The 12,203-nt window shown below is 39.9% G+C and overlaps 1 protein-coding gene across 4 annotated transcripts in view; it reads left to right on the forward strand.

Moving 5' to 3' along the window:
- CCDC171 (coiled-coil domain containing 171) overlaps window positions 1-12,203 on the forward strand; it is a 413,214-nt gene that overhangs the window by 21,733 nt on the left and 379,278 nt on the right. For all 4 annotated transcript variants that reach the window (XR_004443489.1, XM_033237405.1, XM_033237406.1 and 1 more), the window contains exon 4: window positions 4,682-4,856. Coding sequence is in view for 3 of the 4 variants with exons in the window: in XM_033237405.1 (XP_033093296.1) it covers window positions 4,682-4,856 (175 nt within the window). In the remaining variant the exon portion in view is untranslated. The remainder of the gene's footprint in view (window positions 1-4,681; window positions 4,857-12,203) is intronic.

The raw sequence follows: 12,203 nt of genomic DNA on the forward strand, positions 1-12,203 counted from the left end.
GGGTTATAGGTGTGAGCCACTGCCCCCAGACAAATTTTTGTATTTTTAGTGGAGACGGGGTTTTACCATATTGGCCAGGCTGGCCTCAAACTCCTGACCTCAAGTGATCCACCTGCCTCGACCTTCCAAAGTGCTGGGATTACAGGTATGAGCCAGTGAGCCACTGTGCCTGGCCTTCAATTATTTCTGTAGATGATCATACTTGTATTACGTAAATTTTTTAGCCATGCAGTCTTCAAGTATATCCATCAGGAAGCAAGGCAGAGAGGAATTCAGTGATCTAAAAACTAAGGCCATATATACCTTATCATGTATTCCTAATGTGAACACAAATCATGCATGGTGATTGGCACAAAATATATTTAAAGACTTCTCCGCTGGGCGCGGTGGCTCACGCCTGTAATCCCAGCACTTTGGGAGGCCGAGGCGGGCGGATCACAAGGTCAGGAGATCGAGACCACGGTGAAACCCCGTCTCTACTAAAAATACAAAAAAAAAAGCCGGGCGCCATGGCGGGCGCCTGTAGTCCCAGCTACTCGGGAGGCTGAGGCAGGAGAATGGCGTGAAACCGGGAGGCGGAGCTTGCAGTGAGCCGAGATAGCGCCACTGCACTCCAGCCTGGGTGACAGAGCGAGACTCCGTCTCAAAAAAAAAAAAAAAAAAGACTTCTCTAGGAGTTTTATTGTTGGGGGATTTTAGGCAAGTTACTTCATTTTTCTGAGCTACAGTTTTCTTTGATAGGTATTTGAATAATAGATTACTGTTTAGAGGATTTATTAGTAGACAGAGGGTATGGGGAGAAGAATTGCTTATAGACTCGTAGGATCCAGATGAGACGAAGTTGCATTGATGTAGATGATTAGGATAAGAAAATACTATAAAGTTTTCATTGTTGCAGTGGTTTTTAGAATCATTTGAGCGTAACAATAAAGTTGTGGAAAATAGGACAAGAAGTCTGTGAGCCTATTCAGATATCTCATTGGCCGAGATAGTGATGACAGAGCAAGAAAATCCAGCTAAATGGGAAAGGGAGAGGGTAAAGAGTGATATAACTTCTTTGTGTGTGTGTGTGTCTGTGTGTTTTTTTTTGAAGCAGGGTCTCGCTGTGTCACCCAGGTTGGAGTGCAGTGGTGTCATCTTGGCTTACTGCAGCATCAACTTCCTGGACTCAAGTCATCTCCTACCTCAACCTCCTGAGGAGCTGGGACTACAGGCACACACATGCTACCATGCTTGACTAGTTTTTTGTATTTTTATAGAGGTGTGGTTTTGCCATGTTGTCCAGGCTGGTCTTGAACTTCTGGGCTCAAGTGATCCACCTGCCTTGGCCTCCCAAAGTGCTGGGACAACAGATGTGAGCCACTGTACCCAGCTGACATAACTTATTTTAGCCAAAAAATACTGGAAACTTAGGACTAATCAGTAGGCTTTATGGCCTGAAGATACTGTCTGACCCAGCCAGTACTCTTTAAGAGCAGGGATTCTTAAGCTGGAGTCCTCAAAAAGAGAAATCAGGGAATCTGTAAACTTAGATGGGGAAAGCTTATAATTTTATTTTTATTAACCTCTAACTGATATTAAGCATTTCCTTCAGTTCTGAAGGGCTTGACCCAGCCAGTCTGCCTTTTAACAAGTCATAGTAGTGTTAGCAATACTTTTGAGTATCATCAATAGAAATCACAGATGCATACCACATTTTAGAAATTACAACTACAGGATGGGTGCCATGGCTCACGCCTGTAATCCCAGTGCTTGAGGAGGCTGAGGTGGGCGAATCACTTGAAGTCAGGAGTTCGAGACCAGCCTGGCCAACATGGAGAAATCCTGTCTCTACTAAAAATACAAAAATTAGCTGGGCGTGGTGGTGCACGCCTATGCTCCCAGCTACTTGGGTGGCTGAGGTGGGAGAATCACTTGACCCTGGGAGGCAGAGGTTGCAGTGAGCCGAGATCATGTCACTGCACTCCAGCTTGGGTGACAGAGCAAGACTCTGTCTCAAAAAAAAAAAAATTATAGCTGCATATCGTGTATCATATTTCAGTTAGTGTGTGTGTGTGTGTGTGTGTGTGTGTGTGTGTGTATACATGTATGTATATTTGTTGTTTTAAATCTTTTCTTTTAGAGACAGGGTCTTGCTTTGTTGCCAGGATTGCATGCAGTGATGTGATCATAGCTCCCTACAGCCTGGAACTCCTGGGCTCAGGTGATTTTATGCTGCAGCCTCCCAAGTAACTAGGACTATAGGTGTTTGCCATCACGGCTGGCTAATTTAGTATTATTATTATTTGTAGACATGGGGTCTTGCTCTGTTGCTCAGGTTGGTCTCAAACTCCTATCTTCAAGCAACCCTCTCTTATCAGCCTCTCAAAGTGCTGGGATTGCAGGAGCCATCTACCGCACCTGGCCAGCATTTTAATTTTAAGTAATGTACTTTGTGCCCTCCAATAGGATGTAGTCCAGGAAAGGGGAGGCTTGGTTTGCACAAAACCACTCCCATGTTTTTAAGTCTGTATTATGCCAGGAAAGTAGTGGTATTTTGACCTTATGAAATGATTGTAGGCCGATGTTGAATTCAATTTTCAGTCAACCATCCAAGCAGAACCGTTAGAGTTAACTTACGAAATCGATCTTGTACATGTTCTCCAAGTTCCTGTGAAAACTAGATTAGCAAGAGCTTTCAGTTCTTCTGCTATATAAGCTATTTCCTCCTGGAGCAGACTGCATTTTTCCTTCTGTAGCATACTGAGATCTCAGTCAATCTGTGGTGAACAGAGCAATGTAGGTGGATCTTGCAAATGCTCCTGCAAGGCAGCTGCTTCAGATGTGGTCGTTACTAAATCTTTCAGCAAGGAAAAACTGGTTACCTCAGTCAGAGAGGAGAGGCTCCTTTTTTTTGGTAAGGAATGTTTGGGGGATTTGAGAGTTCATAGTTTTTAGGTTTGTTCAATTCTGAAAGTCCTCATCCTATGTTCTTCCTGCTTAATATCCAGCTGATACCATCTTAACAGTAGAAACTTGGTGAAACTCTTCATTGAACTTGTAATTTTGCATTTCCCATAATTAGATTTTCAGGTTTGTTCATAACCTTATCTGCCCTGGGGCCATACTAAATAAGCAATTATTTTAAAGTCACCATAAAAGCTCTGGTTTTCTGACTGTCTTGAACTGAGATTCTAAAGCTCTGAGATTATCATTTTGTTTTTGTAAATTCTCTAGTATAGTGAGATTTAGCCTTTCTACCCCTCAGATCTTATAGTAAATCAATACTGGCATCATAGTTAAGTGCATTCATTACTTCATTTTCCAAAGGCTTGTTTTCAACTGGCACTTCATCCTAAACAACTGCACACCATAATTTAAAGAACTGTGATCCCACTGTATGCTGTAGATCACTAGAATCCCATTTCTACCTGCAAAGAGGCTTTCACTGTGTTCACACTTAAATATGTTAGACACTCAATGTTATAAACCCATCTTGAGACAATTTCTGATACCAAGAGCAATATTACTGGGTATTCAGTTAGGGAAACAGAAACCTTTCTAAGTCTTACAACAAAGGGACATTAGTAGTGGGTATTGGTTACACAGGTACGAGAAAAGTGGAAAAGACAACTAGAGGAGATTAAGACAACCCAACAACATTAAGAACTGCTTCTATTCCAAGGTTGATTAGAGCTAGAACTGGACAAAGCAAGGGCCATGGAGGGAGGGATTGTCCATCAGGATTTGCAGCCACAGACAAGAGAGGGATAACTACTCGAGGTAGATCTAGAAAGGCAGAAGTATCTTGGCATTTTTACTTCTCCTGCCGTCAGTCACTCCACATGTGCCTCTCATTGATCAAGCCTATTGAGAAGCCAGTTGTCTCTGACTTTCTGTCATGCTACTTCAGAAGGATCACAAATTCGATACTCGTTCATTTAAATCCCTGCAAATTTGACACTTTTATTACTTTATGATCAGTGATATCATAATCAAGAGAAATAATACGTACAATATTAAACTACTTTGATGCAATTTATTTATTGGTTTCATTTAGGGAATAGAAGGAGGAAAGGAAATAATGAATTTTTAAGTGCTTGGTATGTATCATGCATTTTTTTTTTTTAAGGTATGGATATTTTCTTTTCTTTTCTTTTTGAGACAGTCTTGCTCTGTCCTTCAGGATGGAGTGCCTCTGCCTCCCAAGCTCAAGCAATCCTTCCATCTCAGCCTCCTAAGTAGCTGGGACTACAGGCACATACCACCGTGCCTAATTAATTTTTGTATTATTATTATTATAGAGACAGAGTCTCCCCATGTGGCCCTGGCTGGTCTTGAACTTCTGGACTTAAGTGATCCTCTTGCCTTGGCCTCCCAAAATGCTGGGATTACAGGAGTGAGCCACCATGCCTGGCCAAGGTGTGACTATTTCTGATTAAAACATGTAATTTATCTTTAATTTTATAAAAAGTTCTTATAAGACTTTTTTTTTTTTCTCTAGTGGATTCCCTAAAGTAAAAAACATAATGAGTGTCATTTTGTAAGATAGTGCTTCCTTTCCAGTGATTCAGAACATATAAATTTATGAATTTTTGCCTTGTATATATTATGGAAACAAGTTTCTCTAAGAAACTTAAATGTTTGAGTGTGTGCTCTCATAATCTTTGGACACATGTTGATATCAGGCATCTGTTTTTAGCTGGCAAGCTATGAGAGCCAGATTGCCAAGCTACGGTCCGAGGTTGAAAAGGGAGAAGCATTGCGACAAAGTCTGGAGTATGACCTAGCTGTTGCTAGAAAGGAAGCTGGTCTTGGAAGACGGGCTGCTGAAGAAAGATTAGCCGAGGCACATAGGATCCAAGAAAAGCTCTGTGGTAAGACTGTTTCTATTTCTTCCCATGTTTAGGGTTGTAACCTGATTGTTGTATATTATTCCTCACTGTTGTGTGTACATCCCATATAGGGTCAGAGGTAAGGTTTTGATTCATTGACTGACTTTTGATGTACAGACTTAGCTGGGTACATATAAAAAGTCTTCTGGCAATTTTGTGAACATTTATCTACTTTACATTAATATTTTTATGCTGTGCATATATGGAAAAAGGAGTTCAAAATTCTATTAGTCACTTTTTAGAAGCACTTCTTCCATGAATAATCAACAGAATCACAAAGGGATTTTTGTTTGTTTGTCTTAAACATGTATTCCAGGCTCCTCATCACATATAATCTGAGTCCAAATCTCTAGCTTGAGAATCTATATGTTCAAGAAGCACTGCCTCTCTCATTGATTTTGCCAGGTTTAGAAACCACTGGGCTAGAGTGTGGTGCCTGGAAAAGAAAAAAGGCACTGGATTTAATCTTCAAAAGCTGTCTGTTACATAGCCCTTGGACTTAAATAAAGACTTTCTATTTACATGTAATATATAAAAATAAATGTGCCTAGATAGCTATATCACTTATAACAAGCACTCAGATCATGGAACAGAAAATGATCAAAAGCCCTTCTACATGGATAACTACTATACTGGTTTTTAATAGTGTAGATTAATTTTGCCAGTTTTTTGTACTTCATATAAATGGAATAATAAAGTATATATTATTTTGTTTCTGGTTTCTTTCTTCCAACATTATGTTTTTGAAATTCATGCATATTGTATGAGAGCTTTGTGTTGATGTATAGTATTATATTATGTAACACTCCCCACTTATATTTATCCATTTATTATTGATGGCCATTTGAGTAGTGTCCAATTTTTGATTATTAAGAATAATGTTGCTATGAACATTCTTGTACACAGCACGTTTTAATTAAGAGAACACTGTGAATTCTGATTTAGATTTAGGTCCTGCTTCTGCCACTTACTGACAGATACTTGAACGTAGGTTGTTTTAAGGATGAAATGAGAAAATGAAAGTGCTTTGTTATGGAACAAAAAGAGCCCACATAAGCAAAAAGAACAAATCTGGAGGCATCACATTGCTTGACTTTTAAACTGTACTACAAGGCTATAGTTACTGAAACAGCATGGTACTGGTATAAAAGTAGGCATATAGACCAATGGAACAGGGTAGAGTACCCAGAAATAAAGACAAATACTTACAGCCAACTGATCTTTGACAAAGCAAATAAAAACATTGAGTGGGGAAAGGACACCCTATTCAGCCAGTAGTGCTGGGATAGTTGGCAAGCCACATGTAGAAGAGTGAAGCTGGATCCTTATCTCTCACCTTATATAAAAATCAATTCAAGATCAAAGACTTAAATCTAAGTCCTGAAACCATAAAAATTGCCATCAGAGAAATGCAAATCAAAACCACAATGAGATACCATCTCACACCAGTCAGAATGGCAATCATTAAAAAGTCAGGAAACAACAGGTGCTGGAGAGGATGTGGAGAAATAGGAACACTTTTACACTGTTGGTGGGACTGTAAACTAGTTCAACCATTGTGGAAGACAGTGTGGCGATTCCTCAAGGATCTAGAACTAGAAATACCATTTGACCCAGCCATCCCATTACTGGATATATACCCAAAGGATTATAAATCATGCTGCTATAAAGACACATGCACACGTATGTTTATTGCAGCACTATTCACAATAGCAAAGACTTGGAACCAACTCTAATGTCCATCAATGACAGACTGGATTAAGAAAATGTGGCACATATACACCATGGAACACTATGCAGCCATAAAAAAGGATGACTTCATGTCCTTTGTAGGGACATGGATGCTAGAAACCGTCATTCTCAGCAAACTATCACAAGAACAGAAAACCAAACACCGCATGTTCTCACTCATAGGTGGGAATTGAACAATGAGATCACTTGGACACAGGGAGGGGAACATCACACACCGGGTCCTGTTGTGGGGTGGGGTAGAGGGGAGGGATAGCATTAGGAGATATACCTAATGTACAGCACACCAACATGGCACATGTATACATTGTAACAAACCTGCATGTTGTGCACATGTACCCTAGAACATAAAGTATAATAAAAAAAAATCAATTCAAGATCAAAGACTTAAATCTAAGTCCTGAAACCATAAAAATTCTAGAAGATAACATTGAAAAAACTATTCTAGACATTGGCTTTGGCAAAGAGTTCACGACCAAGATCCCAAAAGCAAATGCATCAAAAACAAAGATAAATAGATCTTTAAACTGAAATTAAACTGAAAAACTAATTAAACTGAAAAGCTTTTTCACAGCAAAAGAATAGTCAGCAGAGTAAACTGACAACCCACAGACTGGGAGAAAATATTCACAAACTATGCGTTTGACAAAGGAGTAATATCCAGAATCTACAAGGAACTCAAATCAGCAAGAGAAAAACATATAATCTCATCAAAAAGTGGGCAAAGGACGTGTCGAGACAATTCTCAAAAGAAGATATACAAATGGCCAAAAAACATATGAAAAAGTGTTCAATATCACTATCAGGGACATACGAATCAAAACCGCAATGAGATACCACGTTACTCTTGCAAGAATGACCATAATTTAAAAGTAAAAAAATAACAGATGTTGCATGGGTGTGGTAAAAAGGGAACACTTTTACACTGCTGGTGGAAATGTAAACTAGTACAATCACTAGTACAACAGTATGGAGATTCCTTAAAGAACTAAAACTGGAAGCATTCCCTTTGAAAACCAGGACAAGACAAGGATGCCCTCTCTCACCACTCTTACTCAACATAGTATTGGAAGTTCTGGCCAGGGGAATCAGGCAAGAGAAAGAAATAAAGGGTGTTCAAATAAGAAAAGAGGAAGTCAAATTGTCTCTGTTTGCAGATGACGTGATTGTATATTTAGAAAACCCCATCGTCTCAGCCCAAAATCTCCTAAAGCTGATAAGCAACTTCAGCAAAGTCTCAGGATACAAAATCAATGTGCAGAAATCACAAGTATACCTATACACCAATAACAGACAAACAGAGAGCCAAATCATGAGTGAACTCCCATTCACAATTTCTACAAAGCAAATAAAATACCTAGAAATCCAACTTACAAGGGATGTGAAGGACCTCTTCAAGGAGAACTACAAACCACTGCTCAAGGAAATAAGAGAGGACACAAACAAATGGAAAAACATTCTATGCTCATGGATAGGAAGAATCAACATCGTGAAAATGGCCATACTGCCCAAAGTAATCTAAAGATTCAATGCTGGCCCCATCAAGCTACCATTGGCTTCCTTCACAGGATTGGAAAAAACTACTTAAATTTCATATGGAGCCAAAAAGAGCCCACATAGCCAAGACAATCCTAAGCAAAAAGAACAAAGCTGGAGACATCACGCTACTTGACTTCAAACTATACTACAAGGATACAGTAACCAAAACAGCATGGTACTGGTACCAAAACGGAGATATAGACCAATGAAACAGAACAGAGGCCTCAGAAATAACACCACACATCTACAACCATCTGATCTTTCACAAACCTGACAAAAGCAAGCAATGGGGAAAGGATTCCCTATTTAATAAATGGTGTTGGGAAAACTGAGTAGCCATATGTAGAAAGCTGAAACTGGATCCCTTCCTTACACCTTATACAAAAATTAACTCAAGATAGATTAAAGACTTAAACGTAAGACCTAAAACCATAAAAACCATAGCAGAAAACCTAGGCAAAAGCATTCAGGACATAGGCATGGGCAAAGACTTCATGACTAAAACACCAAAAGCAATGGGAACAAAAGCCAAAATAGACAAATGGGATCTAATTAAAGAGCTTCTACACAGCAAAAGAAAGTATCATCAGAGTGAACAGGGGACCTACAGAATGGGAGAAAACTTTTGCAATCTATCCATCTGACAAAGGACTAATATCCAGAATCTACAAAGAACTTAAACAAATTTACAAGAAAAAAGCAATCCCTCAAAAAGTGGGCAAAGGATATGAACAGACACTTCTCAAAAGAAGACATTTATGCAACCAACAAACATATGAAAAAATGCTCATCATCACTGGTCGTTAGAGAAATGCAAATCAAAACCACAGTGAGTTACCATCTCATGCCAGTTAGAATAGTGATCATTAAAATGTCCGGAAACATCAGCTGCTGGAGAGGATGTGGAGAAATAGGAATGCTTTGACACTGTTGGTGGGAGTGTAAATTAGTTCAACCATTGTGGAAGACAGTGTGGCGATTCCTGAAGGATCTAGAAATCGAAATACCATTTGACCCAGGAATCGCATTACTGGGTATATACCCAAAGGGTTATAAATAATTCTTCTATAAAGACACATGCACACATATGTTTATTGTGGCACTGTTCACAGTAGCAAAGACTTGGAACCAACCCAAATGGCCATCAATGATAGATTGGATAAAGAAAATGTGGCACATATACACCATGGAATTCTGCACAGCCATAAAAAAGGATGAGTTCGTGTCCTTTGCAGGGACATGGATGAAGCTGGAAACCATCATTCTCCACAAACTGAAGCAGGAACAGAAAACCAAACACTGCATGTTCTCACTCATAAGTGGGAGTTGAACAAGGAGAACACATGGACACAGGGAGGGAAACATCACACACCGGGGCCTGGCAGGAGGTGGGGGCCTGGGCGAGGTATAGCATTAGGGGAAATACTTAATGTAGATGATGGGTTGATGGGTGCAGTAAACCACCATGGCACATGTATACCTATGTAACAAACCTGCACATTCTGCACATGTATCCCAGAACTAAATTCCCAGAACTAAATTTTACACTGAGGGATGCAAAGGCATAAGAATGATATAATGGGCCGGGCGCGGTGGCTCAGCCTGTAATCCCAGCCTTTGGGAGGCCGAGACGGGCGGATCACGAGGTCAGAGATCGAGACCATCCTGCTAACACAGTGAAACCCCGTCTCTACTAAAATACAAAACTAGCCGGGCGAGGTGGCGGGCGCCTGTAGTCCCAGCTACTCGGGAGGCTGAGGCAGGAGAATGGCGTAAACCCGGAGGCGGAGCTTGCAGTGAGCTGAGATCCGGCCACTGCACTCCAGTCCGGGCGACAGAGTGAGACTCCGCTTCAAAAAAAAAAAAAAAAAAAAAGAATGATATAATGGACTTTGGGGACTCTGGGGAAAGGACAGGATGAGGGTGAGGGATAAAAGACTACACATTGGTTGCAGCGTACACTGCTTGGGTGATGAGTGCACCAGAATCTCAGAAATCACTACTAATGAACTTTTCCCTGCAACCGAACGCCGTCTGTTCCCCTAAACTATTGAAATAAAAAATAAAATGTGAAAAAAATTGTCCTTGATTAAAAAAAAAAAGAAAGTGCTTTGTTAACTTCGTGGGGCTAAAGAAATGTTAAGGCATAATTATTGTAACTGTTAAGATCCTTAGTTTTGTTCAGCTGTCTGGGGTTATTGACATTGGTCAGAAACATTTTTGATTCTGTAGAGAAGAAAAAGTAGTATCTTTTACTCACCCACGCAAGATTTACAACTGACAACCTTATAACAAAACACAGGTTAACAAGAGAAAAGCATAACACATTCATTTAATAAAGTTTTAGATGACGTGGGAGCCTCCAGAAATGAAGATGTAAAGAACCAGGGAAAACTATTTTTTTGCTAAGTCTGATGAAAGAAGTGGATAGTTGTAGAGAAATATGACTGGACAAAAGGATATGATCTAATGTAATAAACAGAGTGGGAAACCCAGCAAGCCTCTTTGTTCAGTAGCGTTTCTTTCTTTCAGGTGATAGATCACATGAGGGCCCCATGACCTACTTTCAGAGATAGTCGGTCAGAGAGGCGACCTTTCTAGATTTTATGTCTTGCTTTGGGGAGAAGGAAGGGTAGAAGACAGGAAGTCAGAGTAACCTTCCTTCTGAGGCCCTCTTGTCTTCTGCAGGTGAAAAATATTCAGCATACCAAGGCACCATAATTGGAGGTATTGTGTTCTGAGCCCCAGTAATTACCTTTGGTGTTTAATAAGAGTTACACCACTACCTGGAATTTAGGAATGTAAGAGTTGGAAGGCACTAGATATGAAAGTTCATGACTTTCGTTTACCTATGAGGAAAGTGAAGTCCTGGAAAGATGGGAAGTTACTTGCTCAGAGTAAAACAATTTCAACAGACATTCTACAGAGTCAGATAGAGAGATGAGTATTAATCACATGAAAAATGCATAACCTCACTTGTTGTCAGGGAAATGCAAATGAAAACCATAGTGGATGTTATTAAACACCTATCAGATGGCTCTAATTGAAAAGATTGTCGATACCAAATGTTGGTGAGGATATAGAGCAACAGGGACTCATACTTTTTGTTAATGGGAGTGTAAAATGATACAACCACTTTGGAAAAAAACTGGCATTTCTTTTAAAATAAACATGCATTTATCTTATGAGCCAGCAATTTCACTCTTTATTATTTCTCCATGAGAGAGAAAAATATTTGTCCAAAAAAGACTTGTAAAAGAATTTCATAGCAACTCCATTCATGGTACTCCAAAGTTGGGGAAAAAGATATTCATTAACAAGAGAATGAAGAAACAATTTGTGTTATATAACGAAATACTGCTCTGCAATAAGAAGGAACCAACCACTAACGTATGCATAACATGAATGAATCTCCACAACATTATGCTTAGTGAGAGAAACTTTACACTCAACAGGATATCCTGTATGGTTCCATTAACAGAAAGTTCTAGGATAGGAAAAACTAATCATTGGTGAGAAAAAGAATCTAAACAGTGATTGCCTCTGCAGGATGAGTTGGCAGTGGATTTGACTGGGAAAGAGTATGAGGGTACTTTTTGGGTTGAAGGAAATGCTCTGTATTTTGATAGGTGTTTGGGTTACTTGAATGTATTTATTCATAAAATCTCTTTGAACATTGGCCTGGTGCGGTGGCTCACACCTGTAATCCCAGCACTTTGGGAGGTGGAGGCAGGTGGATCGCTTGAACCCAGGAGTTCGGGACCATCCTGGTCAACATAGTGAAACCTTGTCTCTGCTAAAAACAAAAACTAGCCAAGCATGGTGGTGCACGCCTGTAATCCCAGCTACTTAGGAGGCTGAAGCAGAAGGATCACTTGAACCCAGGAGACAGAGGTTGCAGTGAGCTGAAAGCGCACCACCGCACTCTAGCCTGGGTGACACAGTGAGACCCTGTCTCAAAAAAGCAAAACAAAAAACTCCTTGAAGGGTACACTAAAGATTTGTGCATTTTGCTACATGTAAATTTTATCTGTAAAAAAT

This window comes from Trachypithecus francoisi, unplaced genomic scaffold, assembly GCF_009764315.1.
Source record: "Trachypithecus francoisi isolate TF-2019V2 unplaced genomic scaffold, Tfra_2.0 Lachesis_group16, whole genome shotgun sequence".
In the NCBI taxonomy this organism is placed as follows: domain Eukaryota; kingdom Metazoa; phylum Chordata; class Mammalia; order Primates; family Cercopithecidae; genus Trachypithecus; species Trachypithecus francoisi.